Here is a 23,313-nt window from a genome sequence, read left to right as displayed (position 1 = left end):
ATAACTGGCCAAGGATCTATTTGGTGCTGGGGACATTTGAATTTACATTATACCTATTGATATAGAAATAAAATCACATGAGTAGACGACCTGTCAGCAAACCTGTCTACTTATGACAGGCCAACAGCATCAACAAAAAATGTTGCACTTCATCAAACAGGCAGTAGGGTTTCCCCTCGTTTATCAACAGAAGTGCATCAAATTTTAGAATCAGAAAAGCCAGTAAGCGTCTACTTACGTCTTCGTAAAACCAAGGTTGCATTGTTGTAGGTTTTCAAAGCTGTCGTCACTGAAATAATGCAAGCAATGAGCCAATTTGGGACCTGTATGCATGCTCACAAAAACGGTCCAAACCTTTGCAGAAGTTTTTTTGGACCACTCATAGGTCATGTCCACAGACTCCACACGTAGCAGGGTATTTGGAAAAAGAAGATATTTTTCTATGGTTTGACTTATCATCCACACGTGCACGCAGATTTAAACCAGGGTTCTTTAAAACGTCGGGGAAGGTGAAGATTTGCGAATTCTGCTTTTGTGGCTCCATCATGTGGACACTGATAACCGAAGATTTACGTCACTGGCTGCGACAAATTTTGTCCTCACGTCACACATGAGACCAATTTTTACATTTAGAGTATATTAAATAGGCGCTTTTTTGCTTGCTTTTTTTTTTTTTTGTCTTTCTTTTTTTTTTTTTTACAAACTCTTGCTTTGCTTCTTATTGAATAATGGGTATTTTGGACAGTTATTTTATTGTTTTGAATGTACTTAAAAATGAATGAAAGCGTTTGGCTGTGGAAGTTTTTTTTTTTTTTTTTACACAAACATGCAGCTGTGAAAGCAATTATTTTTCCCCGACGTATTAGGACAGAATCCTCGTTTAAAAAAAAAAAAAAAAAAAAAAAAAAAAAACTGCTTTGTGTGGACATGGCCAGAGAGTCTCGAGTCTTCCTATGAGCAATTCATTGCTACACATCAAGATGGCATGACAAATCTCGTGTCTAAAACCCAGAAAATGTTTGCAATAGATGGTGAGGATAGCGTGGTGCTATAGACCCTACTCACGTGACGTCACAGCCACGCCCCCGTGCCATGTTGTCCGGATACTAGTCATGTTAATGCATTAGCGCTTCGTAAATTCCTCCTATTATGGCGTGTTTTTCTGCTCGTTAACATTAAACAATCAAAATGGTGAAGTCGTGTGTGGCGGTCGGTTGCAAAAACAGAGAAGATAGACGGAGAGACTTGAATTTTTACCGTATTCCGAGAGACCCGAAGAGGAGACCGCGATTGACTGCTGCAATTCGACGAGAAAACTGGGCTCCAAACGACTACCACAGATTATGTAGTAGTCATTTTATATCTGGTAAGATGCATTTAATATATATTTAGAGGGTTTTGGGCTGACAACCACAATTAAGATCATTGCTAGGCTAATCGCCGACAACATACACGTATGTATGTAGTGAGTGCTATCGCTAAACCATATAAACATTAAAAGCCCTAGCTCCATTGACAAATGACATGAAATACATTAGACTTGACAGTGGATGTTAGCAAGAACAAAAGATTTTGAATTGAAAATTTCGTAACTCACCTTCCGAGCACAAGATTCCTGCCGAATTTTCGTGTACGAGGAAGTGTTTCACCCAACCAGCAACGTAGCATTTATAAGCCTCCAAGCTCTTGAAGTTTTTCAAACTTTCGTGAGAATAGGCTAATTTGTGTGGACAAGATAGTTGTAAATATCAGGATATCAGATGTCAGGCGAAGCCAGCGGGTCGAAAAACATCGATTTAGGCATCAAATACGGATCTGGCGAATGGATAAACTGAAGCTTTTCCACGAAACGCCTTTTATGCAACGGATCCAATGAGTTTACAGCGTCAGATAACACCGGGGCTTCCATGAATTGTTCTATAACTTGCTCGACTAATTGAAAACAATGAGAATAGGTCTAAAAAAGAGGTACAATATGGCGGCCGGAAACAGCGACACGCCCATTTTGTGACGTAGGTGAGTAGGGTCTATATTTCCGTGTTCAGAGTGGTGGCTAGGCCCCCTGGAAGTTACGTCATCAGGTAGCGGTCGGCAGGGCGGCGCGTCCCTCGTTGCTAAGGTGTTGCTATGGCCATTACTCAAAAACTACGCGGTCAGTTATTATTATTATTATTATTTTTTTTTATATGACTTTTTGAGACAACGAATGATGCATTTAATACAATTCAACCTAGTAAAACACTCAAGAATGAAATCCGAAAAGCTCTTCCTTCACTGCATTAGAGGTGCGGATGAGCTGAGGCCTACAATATGTATGAACTTGAGTGTTTTCGAATGTATTTAAAGAGTATAAGATGAGGAGGAATGTGTGGTGAATACAAACAATTATGAACATAACTCCAGGGTTTCTCCAAGTGATTGAAAGCCTGGCAGGCCATGAGGCTTTTCTTATGTTAAACTGCACATGTGGGTGGAAAAAAAAAATCACAAGTGTTCCACAAATAGTGATTTCTTTTTTTGTTTTTTAAACAAAATCTGAAAGATGATGTTGATGAGTGTTTTGCGTTTCGATCAGTTTGTTTAGATCATTGCTTGTCCACATTGCATAATGGCACAGCTAAAGTATCCACACAGCTCTTATGTGGAAAAACCTGCAAAAAGTCAGCGTCACTTGTACATAATCCGTCTACTACCATGCTGCGTTTTTAAAACCTGCCAATCAGGAGCAGCAGCTCTCACCACACTGTTGAATGCTTCAACTCCAATTGCCTGTTAAATCTGTGCCCAAAAAAACACATTAACTATCATACTGCAATGGAAGCTGAGAAGCGGCACCATTGCCACACTGCTTTAAAGTGCCAGCTAATGGACAGCCATGTCATATGTGGCCACCGAGCAGATGCTGGCGCAGCAGCATGTCTGACGCACATCACAGCTGGCTACTCTCACTGCAGCTGGCCTGATAGCTTACGTCAGTTACACAACCAATATTAAAAATAAGTCAAAACTCTAGCTTCACTTTGAAGTGACCGGGCAAGTACCAGAACTGTAAAACTTCAATCCGATCTACCGAATAAATGCTCACACAAGACGGAAGTTTGTTTGATTCAAACAAGGCCTTTGAAAGCTATAGTTTAGATGAGTAAATACCTTATATACAGTACCTGCTACTGTAGATTTACGTGATTTAAACTTTACGATGCCAGAGTTTCGTCCACCTTTCTGTCTCCAGTCGTTTTTTTTTAGTCGCGTAAACAGTACCTATAGTTCCTGTTGCTGTTCGTCATGTCAGGATCTCCTCTTCCCACAGCAGTTGCCGCCGTCCTGCAGTTCCAACTTCCTTGTTCTCATGTTGTTGCTTCCCCCCCAGCGCCGATTCCTCAAGCGAGTCCCGATCCGTTTTTTTAAGTTCGGATGGCTGGCTCGCATTGAGAGGCACCACTGGCGACCTGAGCGGCCAAGATATCCCCACTTTCTCGCCTCCCTACTCTTTCCACAGCTCCGTTCTCTCAGCAAGGCGACTCACTCTCGAGTAAAGCCTGAATAGTTTTATTTAAAAGCCTGAATAGTCATTGAATATAAAAACATTTAACACAACATACCTCACAGTATCTTATTTTTTTCTTTATCTTATTAATATGACCTATAATGCCACTTTTGGATAGTTATTTTGATTTATTAAGGGGTACTTAAAGGGTTAATTCCGACTTACTTGGAAATTCGCGTTACATCACCAGTGTAGGAACGGAACTCGTTTGTAAACCGGGGACTACCTGTATATACATACAGTATGTATATACAGTGGGGAGACCAATGGGTTTTCCCATTGTGAGTGTATCAAATACAGTACTTGTTCTCCCCACTGTACGTATATATTCCTGGCCAAAACTGAAATGACCCAAAGTTAAAGTACCATTTTAGGATAGATTTTTTTTCAGAACAGTATTGCTTATAAATTGGTGAAAAACATTTCAGCACAAAGTGCACATTTTTCTCTTTCTGATAAACAACTGGAAACAGTCATTCAAAAGAGAGTACTCAAATACTCGTGTACCAGGACATTGTGTACTGACAAAGGTTCTGTGTCGTATGAATCTAATCTGCAAATAAAATATGTTTTAGTACCAGCTCTAATACAAACACACACCACACACATTGTTGACAGAGGATTATTTCTTAAAATTTTACAGTCCTCACTTTGCATATATGCTACCCATTAGAACTCTAAACTGTGACAACAAACTAAATCCAACATCAATACAATCTGATAACTCCAAAATCCTCTAAAAGTCAGTAATAATATTTATCCTTAACAGTAATCTGAGACCATATGGAATGAAACCACATAATGATCAAGGCCGAAGTACAAAATCCCAGTTTTACTGTATTTTGGGGGTTCAGTGGGGTTACAAAGCCATTCCGTATCTAGTGCAACCACTATTCAGTAAAGTTAGTGGCACATTAAGTTGATCACATAGTTAATTTTGACTTGTGGAATTTATATCAATCTATGATCTAACGTGTTATAATTAATGGGTAATCATAATTGATGTTTCTAAGTTCTGTAACTGTAATACATAAGTGACACATGGGTTACATTCATCACGCCTTAACATAAGGGAGACCAATGGTAACTTTTTCCCATATTTGCCTGTGAAGTACTGCTGTAAACAAAATTATGATTTGTGTTCTGCACCACATTATCTTCTGTCATCATACGTGCAACATATGAGAATAAAACTAGTTTATAGTAACCAGTAATAAGAAATGTGATAACTTCAACACAACTGGAAATAAAACTTTATTTTTTCTTACTAGCTACAGAATAAACCATAAATGTTAGAAATCAGACTGTGTGTTAATTGGATATTAAATATTATTTATGTACGTATATTTAACATTAATAAGGACATCTGGCACATTGGCTTTAATTGCTTAAAGTCTAAAGGGTAATTACACATGTATATGAATAGTTTGACAACTGTTCTTTGACAACACAAGGTAAGACGCTGTGTGATCGATTAATTTTTCAGCACAGAATCCATTTTTGAGCTGGCACAGTGCAAAACATGGAAGAATGTGTGCTCATTGAACAGCTGGGTGATCAGGTCACAACCCTGTTATACTGCACTACTTTTAGAAAAAAACACTTTTCAATATAATTGCATCTTTACCTTTTAAGAGTTGTTTTTCTTGTGTTAGCTTTGTTATTTTAGACACTCGTGAAGTACTGATAAAATATCTTGTAGTATGGTATTTCTGTTTTCCCTTGACACCTGTGAAGAAAAAAAAATACTACTAGCTGGGAATTCAGTGTTAAACCCACAACATACAATGTAGGATTGTCATTTTTAAAGTTGTAAATACCTAATCAATGTTTGAGTTACATAGTTCTTCATGCAGTGACCTACGCCTAAACATACTTGCACTACATACATATTAATGTAACCTTGAATAAGTACATAGCCCAACAACATCCATAACTGAGTTCCACATTATGAATTATTCGACATTTTAGTGAAGCCTTTGTTGTTCAATCAGTCACACATGATTTGCTGCTAATCCTGCAACAGGAGAGGGATAATGCAGGGCAACGCTCTCTGCAACACATAACACACTAGCTGTCTCGTAAGACCTTGTGAGATAAAGTGTAAACATGGTCCTACAGCTACTAAAAGCTCTTAAAATTGACCTACATAGCCTGCTCCCCCACCCTTTTCCTTGCGAGTGTAACATATTTGTGCTTGTACTCACAGTGAATACCCTGACATCACTCCTAATCCGCACCTCTTCCACCAGGCCAAGCGGTTTCCCTTTAGGAATGGGGATGGTGCCCAAGATGGTGCATGAAGAGCAGTCTAATGTCTGTCTCACCACCTTGATGAATGACTGGCTGAAGAGCTCCATTTTTCCAATCTCATCAAGGACAAAAACTTTCTTGCCGGTCCCATCATCCGAGCCCACCTTGACACAGGAGAGCATTGAATGCAGGGTTATCAAAATTAACAGATTGACAATTAATTAATCATAAAAATATTTCACACCTCCATGATTTCTCACAGAGATGTTTGCGTGCTCCAATGATCCTAAGAGCTATGATGTGTGGGGCTTTTGCCCCTGGCAGGGTCACCCATGGCAAACAGGTCCTAGGTAAGGGACCAGACCAAGCACATCTCACTAGACCCCTTATGATGAGAAACATTATTGGAAACACATTTCCCTTTCCCGGACGCGGGTCACCGGGCCCCCCTCTGAAGGCAGTATTGGAGGAGGGGCTTGTTGGCAGGCGCCTTTTGCCAACCATGGTGCTTGGCCGGGCAAAGTACGAAAAGGCAACGTGGGTCTCCCCTTCCAATGGGCTCACCCCTGTAGGAGGTGCCACAGAGGTCAGGTGCACAGTGAACTGAGTGGCGGCCGAAGGCAGGGACCCATTAAATCCATTATGTGTTACAATAAAATATTGATAATTGCGGTCAGTCTGTCGATTATTTATTGTGACATATCACGCAACAATTTATTGCAATATAGATTTTTTCCCCCACCACTACTCCTTAGCCTTTCTGGTAACATTTATTCGGGGGTACTGGAGGGGAGGGTCCATCCGGAGGTTGATTCTCAGATTCAGGAGGAGCAGTGTGTTTTTCGTGCCGGCCGTGGAACGATGGACCAGTTCTACATCCTTAGCAGGGTACTTGAAAGGGCATGGGGAGTTCGCCCAAGCAGTCTATATCTGTTTTATGGAATGGAGAAAGCATTTAATCATGTCCCTGGGGGAGTACTTTTTTGGTTGCGCCAGTGGTATGGGGTACTAGACTCCCTGATACGGGCGGATACGTCCTTGTATGACCAGTGTCAGAGTTTAGTCCAAATCACCGGCAGTAAGTCGGATTCGTTTTCAGTGATGGTTGGACTCTACCAAGGCTGTCCTTTGTCACCAATTATGTTCATATGGAACAAATATCTAGGCGTTGAGGGGATCCGGTTCGACGGCCTTAGTATTGCATCTCTGCTTTTTTCAGATGATGTGGTTCTGTTGGCTTCATCAAGACGCGATCTCCAACTCTCACTGGAGCAGTTCGCAGACAAGTGCGAAGTGATCGGAATGAGAATCAGCACCTCCTTGCTGAAGCTGCTGTCCCCATGTCCCGACCTCGGGTAAGTGTGAGAGGATGGATGGATGGATGGATGGATGGATGGATGGATGGATGGATGGATGGATGGATGGATGGATGGATGGATGGATGGATGGATGGATGGATGGATGGGTGGGTGGGTGGGTGGGTGGGTGGGTGGGTGGGTGGGTGGGTGGGTGGATGGATGGATGGATGGATGGATGGATGGATGGATGGACGGATGGACGGAATTCAGTATAACATGAGGAAAAACTCATCATGTTAGCAAGCAGCATGAGTGAATAAGTCTTCAAGTGCACAAAGTAGTTGTAATTACAGAGAGACATTAACACGAAATAAGAGGGAAACAGCTCATTGTCACCGTCCTGCAGAGTTTATGTGTAGGCGGCTCTCTGGGCTTACTTTACAAGCAGGATGTTCATGGTCAGTGACAACCAGGCAGCTTTGCTGCTACTAAAAATGTCACTCTGGAACAGGGGCATAGGTTTACATAGGGATGGTAGGGACATAACACTACCAACTTTTCAGGATGCTCAAATTGTCCCTACCAACATTTAAGTAACCTTATTTACATTATATAATGGGCTGAGTTATATCGGTAATTTAGATGGTCTTCCCATACAGTGCTGGCCAAAAGTATTGGCACCCCTGCAATTCTGTCAGATAATGCTCAATTTCTCCCAGAAAATGATTGCAATTACAAATGCTTTGGTATTAATATCTTCATTTATTTTGCTTGCAATGAAAAAACACAAAAGAGAATGAAAAAAAAAAAAAAAAAGTCATTCTCATTTTACACAGAACTCCAAAAATAGGCCGGACAAAAGTATTGGCACCCTCAGCCTAATATTTAGTAGCACAACCTTTAGACAAAAATCACAAAATTACTGCGAATAACCGCTTCCGGTATCCGTCGTCACGGAGTTTCTAACAATGCTCTGCTGGAATTTTAGACCATTCTTCTTTGTCCAAATGCTCCAGGTCCCTGAAATTTGAAGGGTGCCTTCACCAAACTGCTTTTTTCAGATTATTCCACAGGTGTTCTATGGGATTCAGGTCTGGACTCATTGCTGGCCACTTTAGAAGTCTCCAATGCTTTCTCCCATACCATTTTCTAGTGATTTTTGAAGTGTGTTTTGGGTCATTGTCCTGCTGGAAGACCCATGACCTCTGAGGGAGACCCAGCTTTCTCACACTGGGCCCTACATTATGCTGCAAAATTTGTTGGGAGTCTTCAGACTTCAAAATGCCATGCACACGGTCAAGCAGTCCAGTGCCAGAGGCAGCAAAATAACTCCAAAACATCAGGGAACCGCTGCCATGTTTGACTGTGGGGACTGTGTTCTTTTCTTTGAAGGCCTCATTTTTTTCCTGCAAACTGTTTGTTGATGCCTTTTCCCAAAAAGCTCTACTTTTGTCTCATCTGACCATAGAACATTCTTCCAAAGCGTTTTGGCTTTCTCAGATAAGTTTTTGCAAACTCCCGTCTGGCTTTTTTATGTCTCTGGGTCAGAAGTGGAGTCTACCTGGGTATCCTACCATAGAGTCCCTTTTCATTCAGACACTGACGGATAGTACGGGTTGACACTGTTTTACCCTCGGACTGCAGGACAGCTTGAACTTGTTTGGATGTTAGTCGAGGTTCTTTATCCACCATCCGCACAATCTTTCTTTGAAATCTCTCGTCAATTTTTCTTTTCCGTCCACATTTAGGGAGGTTAGCAACAGTGCCATGGGCTTAACACTTATTGATGACACTGCACAAGGTAGACACAGGAACATTCAGGTCTTTGGAGATGGACTTGTAGCCTTGAGATTGCCCATGCTATCTTACAATTTTGCTTCTCAAGTCCTCAGGCAGTTCTTTGGTCTTCTTTCTTTTCTCCATGCTCAATTTGGTACACACAATGACACAGGACAGAGGTTGAGTCAACTTTAATCAATTTTAACTGGCTACAAGTGTGATTTAGTTATTGCCACCACCAGTTATGTGCCACAGGTAAGTAACAGGTGCTGTTAATTACACAAATTAGAGAAGCATTACATGATTTTTCAAACGGTGCCAATACTTTTGTCGGGCCCATTTTTGGAGTTTTGTGTAAAATGATAATGACTTTGTTTTTTTCCATTCTCTTGTGTTTTTTTCATTGCAAGCAAAATAAGTGAAGATATTACTACCAAAGCATTTGTAACTGCAATCATTTTCTGGGGGAAACTGGCATTATCTGACAGAATTGCAGGGGTGCCAATACTTTTGTCCAGCAGTGTATGTTGTAAGGACAAAATTGATCCTACCATTATTAAGTGCTTTATTTTCGTTATGTTCAGACTTACATTTACCCCTTTCATTTGCTGAATGTGCCGGTCCATTTTTTTCCCCTCAAACCCACATTTAATTGGCTGATGACTTGCAATTATTTAAAATGTATTGATTTAGTTATTTTCTACATTATTTGGAAAAAAATATTTATATCTGCAGCCTATAAATACATTTCTCAGATAATCATACATTATCATAATCGGAGGTAAAAGTTTTTGTTTTTTTGTTGAGTTTGGCTGTGCTTGTGGACAAAAGCTGTAGTGTTTTACCTGAAGGAAAGTTCCATTTTTTTATTAATTTTTTTTTATACGATGACTAAGACATTTTTTTCAGTTATATATATTTATTTAGGCAGTGTTTAGACAATGTTTAGTGGTCTTAAGACAAACAATTTTTTTTTTTTATTCATGGATAGCTGAGAGATCATAAACAAGTTTGTATCTGTTGTGTATGTTAATATAATTTAAGTTATATTCAAATTGTAATTTAATGTTAATTTAAATTTGCTAAAAAAGTCCGGACATTTATTCTGGAAGTTTTCAAAATGTTTATTAGTTTTTTAAACCAAATGTTTGAATTGAATGGTGCATCACCTGAACCAATACACATGAAAGTTAGTCTAAGTCGAAACAGATTTATTTTTGCATTGATCGTTTATAAATTAATGAGGTTCATATTTGTGAGAAATGTAACCCTGACCCCCGTTCACCCAATCTGTTTGGTTTTATGTCCCGTCCCCAGCAAAAATTGTACAAGTTGTTTTTGCTGTTATATCGTCCTTCCCAATGTTAAGATCAAACCTACGCCCTTGCTCTGGAAATCACATATTCACAGGCTTACAATTATGCCTCCGTTTTAAGAAAATCAAAAGGCTAGATGATGTTAGGCAGGAATAAAAAGCAGTGGTCTATGATCTGTTGTTAAGTGTAATTATAACATGCACAGCAATGTGTGGTGTACCTTTTTGAAGAGTGGGAGGGCCAAGCGTTCAAATGAAGGTAAATCCACAACGTACTGTCCAACTGTGTACTCCCTTCTGCCATGAGACTCCCCCACTATGTCTCTGTTGGGTAAAATAAACAAACCCTGGAGTTATCATAGACAACATCAAAAAAAGAGCAACTTGTTTGATATTCCGGCTACCTGATTCTGGACAGGTGGCCTCTTTCTCCATTCAATGTGACCACATCAAACCCCACTCTGCGGCCTCCAACCCTGACCTCTTCCGTGTAAAAGCCTTCCACTGCCTGTCCCGAGGACACAAGCGCATCACACGCCTTCTGGACCAAAGTGGTTTTACCCACACCTTCAGCAAAATTACTGTTTTATTCATTGACAAATAAAACATTCATTCATTCATACAACGACAACTACAAATGCAACATAACACGAATTTGCCACAAAGTGCAGCAGTAGACCATTTAACCATAGTGCTAAGAACTATTATTTCCGGAGGAGGGGGGAATCATTAATTATCAAACGACAAATATGTCTTTTTTCATCTGTCAGTGACTTAAATTTACAATTAAATCGACTAGCAAAAGACAGAACATGCTTGTTTTTCAAATAAACAGGAACAGCTGTGACACTTAGTCAATGAGTAAATTGATGCAAAATTATTATCATTCAGTTCAGTCTTTTTGTTTTTAAACAAATTAGGCGTCTTTCATTAATATGCCAACTTGTTTACTGATGTATTAGCAGCATGATACTGAACGTGTCGCCAAAGCTCATCCGACAAAAACGGCTGTTTTGGCGTCATTCAAAACGTTTTGTTTAAATATTGTCAGTAGTTCGTCAGAAGCTTTCTAAAGTGGAGCGAGTTATGCCTGTTACCTGGCGGTCCCGTCAAAAAAACGTGCCTTATCATTTGGTAGCCACCTCCTGCCACGCCGCTCACTTCCGCAAACACATCCGGCGCATGCGCAGAGGCCCCCCCCCCCCCCCACACCACCACGCAGTACTTTATTTAAATTACAGACACATTGGACGGATGCAGGATTCTATCAATATTATTAGCGGTTAGCCGGATTTCGGAGTGTGTTAGATACTTTTTGACAATATTTAGGTTGTGTGAAGAATAAATACTGTATGAAAACAATGGATTCGCAGGTTACATTATCTGCACAGTCTCGCCAACCTTTAGTTACAAAATACATTAGCATTGTACTTTACATAACAAGAAAAAATATATCTTGATGTATGTTGCATTTTACAACGTAATATAGCAGCATGACTTATAAATGAAATGATTTCTGCGTGAAACCAAACACTGTAAATAAACACAACACTAATCTTAACTGTATTTATTTTTGCCTATCCAATAACAGCAGGTGCGGAAAGCAATGCATTTGGTATGAAATACACTTGAATTTTGACTGTATTTAATTTTCCTATCAAATGACTTGACAGGTGGGAATGTAAAGGATTTAGAAAATACTGTTTGCTTATGCAGTAACAGCTGAAAAGTGTATTGTTGAGTTACTTTACCATAATCAATTCTCAAAAATAAATAAATAAATAAAAAACTCAGTCTGTTTAAGCTTCAAGTTAAAATTTTAGGTTGGACTTAAAAGGTACCATAACCTCACAGGTGAACATTGACTTTTACTAATCTGTTTGAATTACATGTCCAACTGGCTAGTTTCACACAACTTGTTATTCAACAATTAAGTGGTCATGAATAAGGTAATACATTTTTAGTTCGCTAAGAATTTGAATTAAAACTGTCTAGTATTCATCCTGTCAACATTTGGACCTCATGAAATAACATTGGCAACAATTTGTCAAATTTACCTTGCCTTTGCTTGGCTCCAAATTAGGTTGCTTTCAGAAGGAATTAGCGGGTGAATCACAGCTTAGTGAGTCACAGTGTCATCATCAGGTTGCAACAGAGGTACAGAGAAACTTGGAAGTCAGAGAAAGGCATATAAATTCATGTCCTAGGATATAGTCATGGATCGAACAGTGAATTTTGTCATTCAGTATTGTAAGTAAACCTGCTGCAAACTGACCAATTACGTACTGGACATTTTAAGTGTGCTGCAACTAGCAAAACTATATTGTTTAATGCTCCACATAAAACATACAGAACAGTACTATTTTTGAAATAACAAAAACTTGCTGTGATCGTGCAGGGTGCAAATGTCATAAAGACAAAAAAATTGCATACCTGAAGGTTATACATTTGAGCTTCATCCTGAAATGTCAAATCAAAGCTTATACCTAATTTTTATGGGTAATAAACTTTCAAAAACAAGTACATCATTAAAACAATGAAAAAAGGTTGCATGAGAGGGTTTCTTTTCAAAATGTACGGTAGTAAGAATAAATAATGTGTAAACTTAACTCTACTATGTGCAATATTGGAAGCTGATGAAGCCTGTGTGAATGTGGTGAAGACATTGTTTACATTGTGTAACCAGGGAGCTTGAAGCCCACAAGTTCAGAAATATGTTGATACTCCTTTTTAAAGTCCAAAGATCCAAGATCATCTTCCAGTTCCTCAGCCTCCAGTGGACTGGAGGACAGAGAGTTTAAAGAACCTTCCCACACAAGGCTGCTGCTTGCACTCTTTTGGCCTCTTGATGCCGTCGCTGCAGAATTGTCATTATTCTGTTGTTCCTTGGAGGACATCATTTGCAAGAAGGCTGGTACATCCTTGTCATCCTCATTAGAAGAAAAACTGAGTGCAGCGCCTTGTGTTTGAGGTTGGATTAGGTGTGTGCCTCTTAGAATCCGCTGTACAGGACTTTGACCTCTAATAGGTGAAGGGATGCGGGGTCTTTCCTCAACAGGTTCGGAGTCCAAATCTGATGCGTGGAATCTATGGAGGAACTGAGGTGTTTCTTGAGCCGGCTCGGGACTACTGAGGTTGTCTGTATCACTGGCGTCAAAACTGTTGAAGTCGTCGTCGTAGTCGTCTCCTTTTTCAGAGCCTGACTGTGAAGACTCGTGGCTGCTGTCTCTACTATTTCTACCAGAGTCCAGTTTCACATTGTGGCTCTCTGACTGTGAAGACTCGTGGCTGCTGTCTCTACTATTCCTACAAGAGTTAAGTTTCACATTGTGGCTCTCTGACTTAGTCCATGTCATGCTCATTTTAGGTAGCTTTCTGCTTGAGGCATCATCATCATCATTGATGATAGGGATTAAACCCAACAGAGTTTCGTCTTGCTTCGGACTTTCACACTCTGACCTATCGTCATGCTTTGTCGTGTCCTCCACTACAGAAAACATTTCCATGTTTTCGGTGTTCTTTGCATTTTCTTTAGGAATCAAACTATTTTGTTTCACTGTTTTCTTCCCCTTACTCACACTTGGACCTGTTTCATCAGCAGATGTATGTGACACCATACAGTCCTGTTGTTTCATCATATTGTTGTTTTTCTTGCATCTTAGATTGTATGATTTTGTTGTCCCATATACAAGTTTTTTCCCGTGTGCTTTACTTTCAACTAAAGCCTTAGCTTGGTTGTTTTGCAGGGGTACACCAGGGTCAGCTTTCATATTTTTTGGAGATACATTTCTGGGGTAATGCGAATGTTTCAAGTAAGAACCGTAGCCTCGCCTGCGTTCCTGCTCTGGCATTGATTTTGAAGTCTTTGGTGTGCTTCCTTGTCCATCTAAAGCCTCAGTTGAAGAATGTTTACAAACAGACAGCGAGTCTCGATGACTTGACACAGTCAGCTGGTGCAAGTTTTGGACATTTAACTGTGAAAGTTCGACAAAAAGAGCATTTAGGAGAGGAAGTGGCCTCAAAGCTTCCTCAGTGACATTTGTAGCTACACTTGCTGTTTTCTTAGGTGTACTTTTTGATGCCTGGTCCGTCGCTGAGAAATGTTCAATTTTAGAGAATGACTCTTCATATGTTACAACTGATGAATCTGGTTTAATTAATCTGTACTCACTTCCTTGGGTTTTGTGTTTTTCCTTGCCAGAATTGCAATAGTAAAGACGTGGAGGGCAAAACACCGCAAGGTCCTCTTCAAAACTATTGTGTGCTTCGACTGTGTTGTGTATTTGACTCATTGGGTTATGTCCAGTCTGAGTGGACTCAGCTTGTTTGTCCACAATATCGCCACCACCATAGTCATCCTGCGCGAAAAACGGATGTATCATAGAACCAGAATGTAATTTTTCCCTTGCATTCTTCTTCATAATGTCCACCTGAGGACACTGTTCCCTGTAGACAGGAATTTTTTGGGTCACATGTGGTGGCAGACCCCCTCCAACAATTAGGAGTTTATAACTCAGGGAAATAACTCCGACTGGCTCCTCTGCAAGGTTGTTTACACACACAACCCCCCTCTCTCCATATGAGGAGCAACCAGTGACATCATGTTCGGTGGAATCATGTTTGATTCTGTTCACAATTGTCGCCAACGAGATGAGAGATGTCCCTATTAATTTGGGTATTTCCTCTTTCACATCGAGAATCATAACATACAGAGGGGTGCTGATGAGTTGCGTATGCAAGGAGTCCAAATTCATTTCGAAGAAGCAAGACTTGCCTCTGTTAAATGAATATACCCATCGATTGTTATTGTCCTGCTGTCGGTACCGAATGTCGTTACCTCCTCCAAATTCAGGGGGATTAACAAGCAGCGTCGGGAAGTCCAGCAGTCGTATTCCTACAGCAAGCACGTCGGATATTTTCTTTTCGCCGTCAATTTGAATATTTTCCACTAAAATCTCAAATAAAAGTAGAGTTTCTTGTTTCTGGTTTGCCTCTTGGTCTGTTGACATTGTAACAGCGACGTACAAAACGACAATAACGTGGAGAATAGTGTTCAAATTAACCTAAATATTGTCGGAGATTTAAGTTCTCCGTCGGAAAGAAACCTCTGTGACACCCCTTCACCCCGGATATCCGGTTCAGGTACAAACGAAAACGTACAAGACACAAAACTAATATGACACAAAATATTGTTGACAAGGAAATATGACTAATAGTGTATTTTCTAAATTATTCAATAGCTATTGTCGCGATTTTAAAATGATCCAAATGGGAGTTTCCTAAATTAAGCTAAAAAAATTTCAAAAACAACTACATCAGTTATCACACTTTGTTTATTATATGGTAAGAATGAACTAACAACGATCATTTTCTAAATTATACAATAGCTATTGTCGCGATTTTAAAATGATCCAAATGGGAGTTTCCTAAATTAAGCTAAAATTTTTTCAAAAACAACTACATCAGTTATCACACTTTGTTTATTATATGGTAAGAATGAACTAACAACGATCATGAGTGAAATAGCTAACAAAATGTTTGACAGAAGGCGGGCGTATTCAGGGTCGTTCGCCGCCATGGCAACAGATGTCGCATCATTTTTACGTCATGATGTTTACGTGGCTGCATGGGTAATGAAGTTTAGTTGATCTCCGCGTCACTGGAAACTTTGTTCCACCTTTAGCGTACAATTAGTTATTTTGAAAAGTAATTTCGGGAAAAAACTATGAAACAATTAAATCATTTAAAATTTTTAAAGTCAAATGACAATTGACAGGACACGTTACTTACACATGTTATGACATGCCACTGACTTTGTGGGTGACAGAATTTAAAAAAATGATTTGTAATGAGGTCGGTTAACGCATTAATTTAAGATAGCATACATTAGTCTCGCTTAAACACACATACACACGCACACAACAAAGACTGTAAATAAACCATCTCACAAAACGACACATGGGGCAGCAGGAGTGCCGGTGGGCGGGACTTTCTCCCGGCGTGCTGTCATCGCGGAGCGAGGTGCTGCTGGATGTCTGAGCTGGATTCAGTCTGGAGGCTCAAACTGAAAGGGAAAGGTGCGAGCCAGACTACCGCAACTGGCGCGGAGCCGTTAAGGATATTGTGTTGGTGCAAGTGGCGACGCTCTCGATGTAAGTAAGGTAAGTCATACCAAAGAGATTTCTCGTTTAAATTGAGTAAATTCTGAACATATTTACCATGGAGGAAGTGGTGTTATTATTAGCTTCAAACTGTGGAGTGTTTGCAAGCGCGGCACGGTTCAGAAACTCCTAATTTTAATGCGAAAATTTAACCTTAAGTAAGTTTTGGGCGTTTTTATAAATACACAGATCTAAAGATATGTATCTATTCGTGGTATGTATGTCAATCACATTTGATGTATTGTAGCACTTATTCCTTCCTATTATTAAAAATTGGGGCTTGTTGACATAATAAGTGTCTAATTGGAGGTGTGGTTATTATGCCGGATAATGTTACTATCAAATAATGAGTCCTATTTCTGGCTGTGCTGGTGAAGTTTGTGTTTACTCTTTGTCAATATGAACTGGAATCGCTTTGAAATATTTTGAATGGCCGTCAATACTCGCTTTTATCGGTAAGGGGCGACAAAGATTTCGTTGTTCCTATTTGAAGGCCATTTGAAGAGTGTGTTATGTTTTTTTGTTGTAATTTTTTTTTAATTCGGTCACATTCGGCCAGGGTTTGGCAATTTTTCATTTTTCATTACTTTTGGCTGTATTAAATTGTCATTCAAATCAGTATAGTAACTATTTACCCCTTCGTCAATTTGAGTAGCGCTTCAATGTAATCTGTCAGTTGCACGTACACAATATGCATGTCTCATTGCTGGCTGCCTCCGTGGCCTATGTCCCCTGAGAGTGCAAACAAGTCAAGTCATGTTTATCTTCAATCAACCATACCCTCTGCTGTCTTCCTCTCGGAAATGAAAGCTCCACAAGATCTAAATTCCTAATAACAGTACAAACAGTACACCAGAGTTCAAATGCAAATTATTATTGCATAATTTAGTATGTTCTGATTTCTGTCCTTCTGGTTTCACTGTCCCTATCTAAGCTTTTCAAGCAAACATGCATATTTGTATCCAGTTCCCAATTTAGGGCATTCGTTAAGGCACAATTCTTTTCATAGTTTGACATAATTTTGTTTTTTTTTTTACTCTTTGAACACTTAATATTTTTTCCACTAAAACAGTAAATTATGTGCATATTTGTCAGTTGAACAATCTTGTCAGTGGACTAAACATCTGCTTTGAACCACTGTTCCTAGTTTTAATCATGACATATCTAAATGAGTTGGGGTTCATTTACAGTACTGTATATACTCATACTCAGTTGTACTTGAAACTTATTTATGAGACATCTGTGTCGTACACTGTTGGATACATTTTTTTTAAATTAGGATTTGCCCACAGTGCCTTATCTAAATGATAGGCACAGACACATATGCATTCAGATGCAATGTGCACGGTGTTTCTGTTCGAATAAAATTTATTTTCCAGTAGTGTGAAGAACAGGCCCTTGAATAGGAACTGTCTTCTTATCTATTTCTAACATCTTCTGCATGAATAAACAGATCATAAGTAATTGAAGCATGTAGTCATGCCTTTCAAAAATAAAGTTCTGTGCACAATGTGTGCTCAGCTGAACAATAAGACACCTGTCAGGTTCAGCAGAGAGACGGCTTCCTGTGACATGCCTCCGGGACATTTCAAGTTATCATTGCAGGGTTGTTTAGGATGGTTTGTGGCCTTAGGCATTGGAGACGCCCCTATAGTGTTACACTGTTTTTGTGTGTTTTTGAGAGACTACTATTTCCCTATTAAAGATTGTTACCAAAACGCAAGACTGTTTAGGGAGTGCTATGTTGTGGGAAATTACCGAATCTGCCTTTTCGTGACACCAAGGCTTTTTCAGCACCTTGTAGCAATACTCTTATCAGCCTCCCTCCGTTAGGTTATTTCATACTGTTGGGCTGACTCATTCTGTTTTTTAGGGACAAGTAAACCTACAATGAGGTTGCACAGTCGTCTCCTGCACTCAATACATATGACGCGGCTCGGGAAATTTAGTCTGTCCGTTCCTGACACACCGTCTGACTGGCAGAGCATCACAATATGGCCTCCCAAACCACATCTTATTCATTTAAAACCAACCAACGAGCAGCCAGGGATCACAAGCTGCCTGCTTCTGTTGTGAGAGACAGATGAACTCCTCATCTTTTTTTCAGCTTTTGTTTTGATTGCAGTCTGGATTTATACAAGGTTTAAAGCTCAGTTATCACTGTCAGGCAAAGCAGATGCTGTCATTGGGTTGTGCTGTGTTATGAGTTGGCCATGTATTCCAAATGGAGTCAACGTATGAAACAATGTGGAGTCAACCCATGTATTCCAAATGGAGTCAACGTATGAAACAATGTGGATATTCTACATTAAGCATTGCTCATTTCAAAAATAGGTTCTACAATTAGTGATCACATTCACGCATGTGAAGTTTGAATTCAAGCAAAATACATGCTTTAGGCATGTGGTGGGGAAGCTTGAGAACTATTTATGAAAAATAACATACACAAGCACAGAGAAGAAAGGCAAACCAGAGCCTGAACTAAAATTTGAACCAGGGACTGCCTGCATGTGGGAAGGATTTGTTATCGATCATGTTGGTAATTAAGTAACACTGTATATAAAGCTGCAATAGCACATCGTGGTGCTTTGAGATAAAGGCTGAAAACACAATGCCATCATAAATAAGCCTCGCTAACTTCAGTGTCAAATGTAATGTAGCTGAGTTGATGTCAGTCAGTGTAATGGTATTAAATGCGTAGTTAACAGGTTGTGCTATCACTTGCCCCCACATTATCAACGACGACACCAGTCTCTCAAAGAGCCATGTTTCCTTACACTGTGTGACATGCAGAAATTTATGTGATGACCTATTACTAGGTCCGGATTGCGCATCCGCCCAATCCGGGACTGTTGGCAACCCTATCTATTACACTATGCATACTGGAGGACATCCTGCAAGTGTCGACAACCACCGCTCTTCTGGTTTATTTGTGTACACTAATCGGTGGGTAATCGGTCTTTACTGAAATGGTTAAGCCCCAAAGAGAATACTTATTAGTATACTTAAGGGCAGCAGACGCTCATCTCTAAGGACCTTTGCTTTTGGAGACGCAGGATCATAGTTCATGACCTACTCTTGAGGTGCCATTGAGGTGCCATTGAACATGGCACAGTGTAACTCCAGGGTGCAAATTAGGGTGGATGCAGATAGTACCTATCTGAGGTAAAGATAATCATTTAACACTTTATATCTTGACTACCTGGACTAAGTCTAAAGCCTAAACTATCAGCTCTCTTTAATTGTATATGTTTAGTTACGGGTTAAAATGGCAGTATTCATCCTTTGGCTTATATTCGTGCCAGGGACAAGCAGTGTGATGGCTCGAGGGGAAATTGGCTCAGTTCAGCAGATGGTGTAATGACAAAAGTCAAGTGGTTATCATGCCATTCCTGGTGAGGACCCTGTCAACCTCTGGCAATGCACAGCAGAGATTCGGAAAGTCAAAGAACAAGTTTGGAAGCAGTGTTAAAGGAGAGGTTAAAGGTTTGAGCCTTCTGCCATCCCTGCCTACTCATGCATGGCACGACTGTCGAGGCAAGGTAAAATACGACACATCATCGCTACAGCTAGGGCACGACATTCATGGTGGAGTCGATGCTGCTGACGATGAAAACTGTGTGTCTTTGCACAGTGAAATAACTCACCTGCATAGAGGATATTGTTGTCTATTTGACGTAGGGCGTGTCTGTCTGAGAGCAGGCCAGTATCTGGTGTAGGAGTGAAACTTAAATGTGTTGCTATCTCTTGACTGGTTTGGCAGAGAATTGCATCTCGTGTGTTAAAATAGGAATGGAATGCTTAACTGCTTCACATTAACAGTTTCTATGTGTGCCCTTTTATTCTTGCGTCCTATTAATATTGAAACACAGATGCAGGCGGAACTAATTGTTCCGTGCTTAAGTTACACATCACATACTTTGTAGTACTTTATCACAAATGCACCTGCCGATTCAACGTATAGAAGCGTGGGCATTCTTGACCAAGTTAGCTCTTAGCTATTTTAAATGTAATTTCAGGTAAATGGTGGTCTTACCTGCCATTTATTTCCTCTGAAGAAAAATGATTCCATGAGGGGACGTATTTATTTGTTTAAATGGGCAACAAACCCGGCGATTCACACATTGTGTAATTGAGCAAACACCACTATTTGGAAGCGTATACAGGAAGCACCAACATATTGAGTTACATGCAACTTTATGCTTTCTTAATATTTGTTATTTTGCCACATTATTCAGCTCGAATTATTTCTTTTTAAGTGTGCTCTTTTTAAACACCATTTCTTTTTTAATCCAAACGTAATCATGACACTTCAGTCGATATAAATCAAACTCCTCTACTTATCAAAAAGGTAAAAATGAGATCAACTAAGGGCCTCTCAACACCTGTACTGACCCATAATGGGTACTAATTCTACAGTCTTACAAAACTAACAAAAGCACCGAATTCCATCCACACTGGTTCAGCGTTACACATACCGCTAGTCAGTTTTTGAACATTCTTTGTTTCCCAGAGCCAGCAATTTCATTGTCACTCCAAAAGCTGCCACACGTATGTATTATGTATTTGCAAACATATAACAATCCTGCCAAGATGGATCACCTACACCACTTTGTCCCTTTGGGGCTCATTAATGTCCATATCAGGAATGTTGGAGGAGGGAATGGCTGCTGGAAGTTCCTGACCCTCCCAAAGTGTTTTGTCTCTGTGTCTATTCTGCAACAACAATGGAGCGAATAAGCATTGGCAAGTCATTAACCTGGAGGCCTCGAAGTCCTAGAGGCAGTCATGAATCTTGTGGTTAACTTGAGGCTGTATGTTTCAGTGCACTAAAAAAATGAGGTCCTTTGTGGTTGAAGTTGGACTCTAGTGGGAGATAAGAGGGGATTTGGTGTGCATACCTCATTCCCACTGTTGCGAAAAAGGTCCTGTGATTGAGATGACAAGACTGGATGCATGACTCCAGAGATCCAATGGCTCTCTGGCTTATCTTTCAGCTCAATATACACAAAACAACAAGTGAAATATGAGAATCATAAAATCAAGTTACTGGCTCCACTGAATAAACCAATTAGCCTAGTTTTAGTACTGACACCTTTATCCCCTCAGTCAGTCACATGCTAAGTATAGATGGAATGGTAAAAAGTCTACTGGTAAAGAGTTGAGGGTTAGTACTACCGTTAGAAGTGGTGAAGCTTACAAAGAAAATTTCAGATCCACTAGTTATTGTGCAAAGTATTTTTTTAAATGACAAAACATGTTGATTGACCCAAAAAAGAAAGGATATTAATATGTGAGTGTGACAATGAAGAGGTACAAAATGCGTATTTCTTTTTTTTTTTTTTACTATATTTTTAAATACATGCAAATTAAGCATGTACAGTATAGAGCTTATAATTGTGTTTTTGTTTGTTTTGTTTTTCGTATTAAAATGGGTTCAATGCATTCACTATACAGTATTTAAAGTTGAATTTTCAGCACAATATTTCATAATTTATGTTAATTGTTATTTCAACTTTTATTGAACAAGTTATGTGTCTGAGTATTGTTACTTACTGTATTTTTCGGACTATAAGTCGGTCCTGAGTATAAGTCGCAACAGCCATAAAATGCCCAACGAAGAGGAAAAAAACATAAGTTGCACAGGAGTATAAGTCGCATTTTTGGGGGAAATTTACTTGATAAAATCCAACACATAGAACAGATATGTCATCTTGAAAGGCAATTAAATATAAAAATACAATAGAGTAAAGATACACGATAATATCGGTCACCGATAATTATCGGCCGATAATGGCAATTATGACGTCACACAGACAATCCAGATAATAAAAAAATTCAACCGATAATGCAATCCAATAATTATATACTTGATTTAGCCTTCAAATGTGCACAACCGAAGAATTCAGCACGCCGCCTCCTCAACCCCTCCCCTCTCTGAAGCCCCTGAGGGAGACGGGGTTGAGGAGGCAGAGTTACACGACAAGAAATAGTTGAATATTATGGCGGGTGTTACTAAAAAAACGACGCTCTCGCCATCTGCGAAACATGTACCGTACAAGTTCCACGAGGCAGAAAGAACGCGTCCTCATTCAAAACCACTAACCCAGCAGCCATTTAAAACTGCATCACAAAGAATTTTGGAACGAATATGAGGCTGCTGCTAGCGGGAATGCTAAAGCTATTGTAAACACTAAGTTAAACTACGGGGCTTGTGACGATACAGAGTCGGGTTGTTTGGGAAAGCAGCCCAAGGCGGGTGGTAAACTCGCATCTAAGGCTAAACACCAGGACGACTGGAGACCGATAGTCGGCAAGTAGCCGTCTTCCGACAGTGCCCGCCGCTTCAGGACCTCCGGCGAACACCCCGGTTTCTCGAGTGTTCCATCACGGCGTGCGAGCAGAGCCAGGCCCCGAATACGCCGCGGCGAACCGGCCGGTGCGGGCGGATTATCCGGTACGAACGTAGCCGGCGCTGAGACAAGACACGATTTTTTTTTTACCGAAATGACCCGAGAGCCAAAGCCCTGGATAAAAAATAATGCAGTTTATACGACCACCATTCTTCATGAAAAACATGCCAATCACATTTTCACCACGTACAATTGGAAAAGTAATGTCCAGTAAGCAAGCTTATCATGACGGCACAGTGGTTAGATGATAATTTAAACATGGAGAAAACGAAGTCAGCCAGTCAATAATGCATTCAGTTGGTAAAATGACGAGCGGTCAGATGACTTTGTAACGCTGCCTTTATTTTCGGCTTAACAAACCTCAGGCACAAAACAACACGCACGGAGATGCGAGCTCCAACTCCATCCAAATAGTACTGCGGTGTATCAGTTTAGCTGCTGTAAAGCAAATGTTGTGAGTGCCGCAAATGTAAACAAAGCGCTGCAGAATGGGTACATGACATCTCGCTCTTTCGAGTTAATCATTTTCACAGTGTGCAACAAAGCT

At 40.0% G+C, this 23,313-nt stretch overlaps 3 protein-coding genes across 13 annotated transcripts in view; 1 reads left to right on the top strand and 2 right to left on the bottom strand.

The window, feature by feature from the left end:
- Positions 1 to 11,378, bottom strand: part of ntpcr (nucleoside-triphosphatase, cancer-related) — a 34,974-nt gene extending 23,596 nt beyond the window's left edge. For 2 of the 4 annotated variants that reach the window (XM_057849185.1, XM_057849187.1), the window contains exons 1-5: positions 11,290 to 11,378; positions 10,597 to 10,759; positions 10,414 to 10,516; positions 5,755 to 5,964; positions 5,175 to 5,276 (exon numbers count right to left, since the gene is read on the bottom strand). In XM_057849185.1, coding sequence (XP_057705168.1) covers positions 5,208 to 5,276; positions 5,755 to 5,964; positions 10,414 to 10,516; positions 10,597 to 10,759; positions 11,290 to 11,323 — 579 coding nt within the window. In that variant the 5' untranslated portion in view covers positions 11,324 to 11,378 and the 3' untranslated portion in view covers positions 5,175 to 5,207. Of the gene's footprint in view, positions 1 to 907; positions 5,277 to 5,754; positions 5,965 to 10,413; positions 10,517 to 10,596; positions 10,760 to 11,289 lie in introns of those variants that run through there. The other 2 variants (XM_057849184.1, XM_057849188.1) reach the window with 2 other exon arrangements.
- Positions 11,379 to 11,732: 354 nt separating this feature from the next.
- On the bottom strand, positions 11,733 to 15,296 carry map10 (microtubule associated protein 10). The gene has a single exon (XM_057849105.1). The coding sequence runs from the start codon at positions 15,199 to 15,201 to the stop codon at positions 12,862 to 12,864; it is 2,340 nt and encodes a 779-aa protein (XP_057705088.1). The 5' UTR covers positions 15,202 to 15,296; the 3' UTR covers positions 11,733 to 12,861.
- Positions 15,297 to 16,100: 804 nt separating this feature from the next.
- The window catches only part of LOC130923410 (signal-induced proliferation-associated 1-like protein 2), a 140,634-nt gene continuing 133,421 nt past the window's right edge, over positions 16,101 to 23,313 (top strand). For 2 of the 8 annotated variants that reach the window (XM_057849093.1, XM_057849096.1), the window contains exon 1: positions 16,106 to 16,353. The gene's annotated coding sequence lies outside the window, so the exon portion shown is untranslated. Of the gene's footprint in view, positions 16,354 to 23,313 lie in introns of all 8 variants that reach the window. The other 6 variants (XM_057849099.1, XM_057849094.1, XM_057849102.1 and 3 more) reach the window with 6 other exon arrangements.

This window comes from Corythoichthys intestinalis, chromosome 10, assembly GCF_030265065.1.
Source record: "Corythoichthys intestinalis isolate RoL2023-P3 chromosome 10, ASM3026506v1, whole genome shotgun sequence".
NCBI lineage: Eukaryota > Metazoa > Chordata > Actinopteri > Syngnathiformes > Syngnathidae > Corythoichthys > Corythoichthys intestinalis.
This window is presented reverse-complemented; position numbering and strand designations above follow the sequence as displayed.

What these genes read in the sequence shown, in the direction of transcription:
- map10 (XM_057849105.1), bottom strand. Translation starts at nt 15,201, where the DNA reads ATGTCAACAGACCAAGAGGCAAACCAGAAACAAGAAACTCTACTTTTA.